Below are 3,214 nucleotides of genomic sequence, written 5' to 3'. Positions count from 1 at the left end.
AAGTGTAAATTCAAATTGTCATCATGAAAAAAAGGGGCCGACGCAACTGCTTTTACTGCTGTCAATCAAATCTGATTTCACTAGTTGGGCTGGACCATCGCGCCGTTAGCGCCGTCAATTGTTCACCATGGGCGACAGGCAAAAATCGTGGCACCGTAATGATGGTGGGTGAATGCAGCATTCCAATAAAGAACGGCAAACCGAGTCGGTAATTTCCGCGCAAAAGTGTTTATTGATCAAGACCTGTACTATCTAATCACTTGTCATACTCTCTGAGTTGTTCTAATCGCATTTGATCGATTTTCAGACTAGGTATCATTTTGAATTTACATTTTCATCTTGAACTTCGAATTTGCCATTTTGAAGGTGAAAAGGTGTAATAATACCTCCTTCAGCGCAGATGTTATTTGGTCATACTTCAAAAGTAGGACCAGTACTTTGTAAATGTCGGATCTCTACCATTAAATTATTTTGGGGTGATCTCTTTCCCCTATGAAGATTTGTACGAAATCCCATCGCAAGTGTCTTGCGGATCAACCCTCTTGTGAATGGCATCTCCGTATAAGTTGTAGTACCACTCCTCATCTACATCGAACTTCTCGATGAGAGACGATGCTTCTGCAGCTGCAGTGTCGTACAAGTTTGCGGCGTCGAGGAACTTCATCGCGTTGATCTTCTTGTAGGTACGACCTGTCATCTCCTGGAACTTTCGCACGCGGAAGTCACGAATCAACTTGCCCACCTTGATGCCATCTGGGGTACTGGTGGTCTCACTATCGACGACGTTGGCATCCAGCTCGGGATCCGACGTCATACTACGCCGATTCCAGTTGGCCGAACCATCTGATAAATACACGTCATCGACGACTACCAATTTGCTGTGGACGTAGACGTCCAGCTTTGGCTTCATCGCGTAAATCTTAAACTTGTTTGGGAACTTCTCCTTGATGGCCTGAACATTTTGGTACATGTATTTCTCGTAGCCAGCACTCTTGGTTATCAATTCCGGTGGCTGCACAACGACCATCAGCCGCTGAAGACCCGGTAATACTTCCAGTAGCGCGTCCAGTAGTTCCGGCACGAGGATGAAGTACTGGTCTTCAATATACACGAAATTCTTGGCGCTCTTGATGGCCTTGATACGCGCATGGAAGAGCGAGTTTTCGCCATTCGGAGCGAATTCCCAGTGTTTGTACTTGCAGCTGAAAGTTCGCACGATCTGTACATTCTGGTTGCCAAGTTTCGACGTGCTGTTGCTACTCGCATAGTCGAGTGGTGGCAGGTAGGAATATTGCGGGTTCTCAAAGTTGACGAGGTCGTCACCAAGACTCTGCGTCGGCAAATAGGGTGAGTTCCAACGGGCGAGGAAGTTGTTAGCCACGTCTTTCGCCGCTGGTCCGTGGATGCGCATGCTGCTGTCGACCCAGCCATTCTGCCGGAAATGAACGGCAGATTGTTTACGGATCGCAGTTGCATTGTGGTGAATGGTATCCCAGCGATCGTTTGAGAGGTCGATGCCGCCCACATACGCCACTGGGTGGTCGTCTTTGCCTGTAGAGTTCCCGGAAGCGATCACAAGCGCCTTCTGGTGCTGCGAGGACATGCCGTAAGGGAGACGATCATCGAAGATGAACAACGCGTTGCCGTCATTGATTCCAGACTTTGGGAGTTTGTTGATCTTGTTGCGCACTTTAACGTCCTGGAAGAAAAGAAACTTGTTAGCCCAGCCCAGAATCTTGACGTCGCCTCCACGTTTCACGACGCCGCCAAAGACGATATCGAAATTTGACGTGGCTCCAGTTGGGTCTACGTCGGGCTTGAATGGGATGAGATCAGTATTCCAGGAAGCGAGCATGACGCGGTCGTTCTCTTTTGTCGTCGTGAGATCATCAAAGACCGAGTCGAAAAACTCCTTCGTTACCGTAAAGGTAGTCACGGCGTTGCCTGTACTGTAGGTCGCCATGTCACTGCGAGGGGATCCTCCTCGTGAAGCGGTGATCTCCTCCTCTGTGAGAAACCAGTCGGTGGCCTTCAAAAGAGGTTGCTGTATCTTGATATCTGCGCCGCCCGACTTGTCGACAGTGGAGTTGTCTGAGCCTGAATTCGTGTCGCCATCGCCATCAAACAGGGATGAGAATGACCATGCCATCGATGAAGATGGAGCTAGAGCCAGCATGCAAAAACATACGATAGTGAATCTGGCTACCCTCATTTTCCCCCTCTCCATTGTTGGCGAGCGAGGAGCGAGCCACCCGGCGCAAAAATGGTTGTGAGAGGCAGAATGCCCATGATAAATGTTGCTTGGGCCACAATAGCTAATGTGTTGCTGGATAAGCCAACTTGGCTGTGATGGGCAGAAATGCAAGTCGTGGGAAAAGTGGCTTTTTCTTGCAAATCGCCAAATGCCGTAGCCTAAAATTAAAAATGGTGTGTCTCCACACAGCCTTAAATTAGATCTCACAAGAACGGGCCATTTGCACGATGGTTGGTAAAACTGGTAACTTGGCCGGGAAATGGTGTATAGTTGTAGTATTGAAGGACGGATTCTTCCTGTTCGGAGAAGCCATTCTGGGATGGGAGGATGAGATCTCGACATCATCGTCCTTCGTGCCACATTTTTGAATTGTTTCGTGGAATGCTGGTACGGTATAACGTTTGTTGCTTTTTACCGTCTTTGGTAAATGAATCTCAATGAATAGCACCAATTTGGCATCACAACTGCAAGGACCGCATCAACGAGTGATCTACTGCTGCGTTTTCCGTATTACTGTACTGGCCTCGCCCTCATCCTTACACGAGCACTTTGAATTTGGTGTTTGTTTACAGTATACATGTACTGTGGGAGACAATAATCACAGAACATTTCCTTATTGGACCCCATTATATGGGATCCAATAATATGGTTTTTTGCGATTGGACGGTTCCAGTGTACTGTAGAACAAGCCCCATTTCACATGTACACCGTTCACGCTAATTAGTCGTGGTTCGAATATAGTCGTACTTCGTACTTTTTAAGGACAAGACAGTACTATTACCAGATTTAGTCGTTCAGCCACTCAGTCGCTGTCAAGATCCTGTGCAGTTAGTAACTGTCAGTTATACGTATTTTAGAATTGCCCATGAGCACCGACGGAAAGCGTTCTCTGCAGCATGTTGTCGCTGTCAGTGACAGAGTCAATTGTGCGCTCGTCAAGTAACATGTATTTATAATCAG

General features: G+C 47.5%; 1 protein-coding gene across 1 annotated transcript; it reads right to left on the bottom strand.

Annotated features, from left to right (window-relative positions):
• Window positions 1-490: 490 nt before the first annotated feature.
• PITG_10568 (phospholipase D, Pi-sPLD-like-8) lies at window positions 491-2,227 on the bottom strand (the record flags this gene model as incomplete). The annotated part of the gene is made up of 1 exon (XM_002902295.1): window positions 491-2,227. The coding sequence occupies one exon, from the start codon at window positions 2,225-2,227 to the stop codon at window positions 491-493; it is 1,737 nt and encodes a 578-aa protein (XP_002902341.1).
• Between the last annotated feature and the right edge of the window lie 987 nt (window positions 2,228-3,214).

This window comes from Phytophthora infestans, genomic scaffold (assembly GCF_000142945.1).
Source record: "Phytophthora infestans T30-4 supercont1.18 genomic scaffold, whole genome shotgun sequence".
Lineage (NCBI taxonomy): Eukaryota > Oomycota > Peronosporomycetes > Peronosporales > Peronosporaceae > Phytophthora > Phytophthora infestans.
Note: the sequence above shows the minus strand (reverse complement) of the source record. Positions and strands in the feature narration are given on the sequence as shown.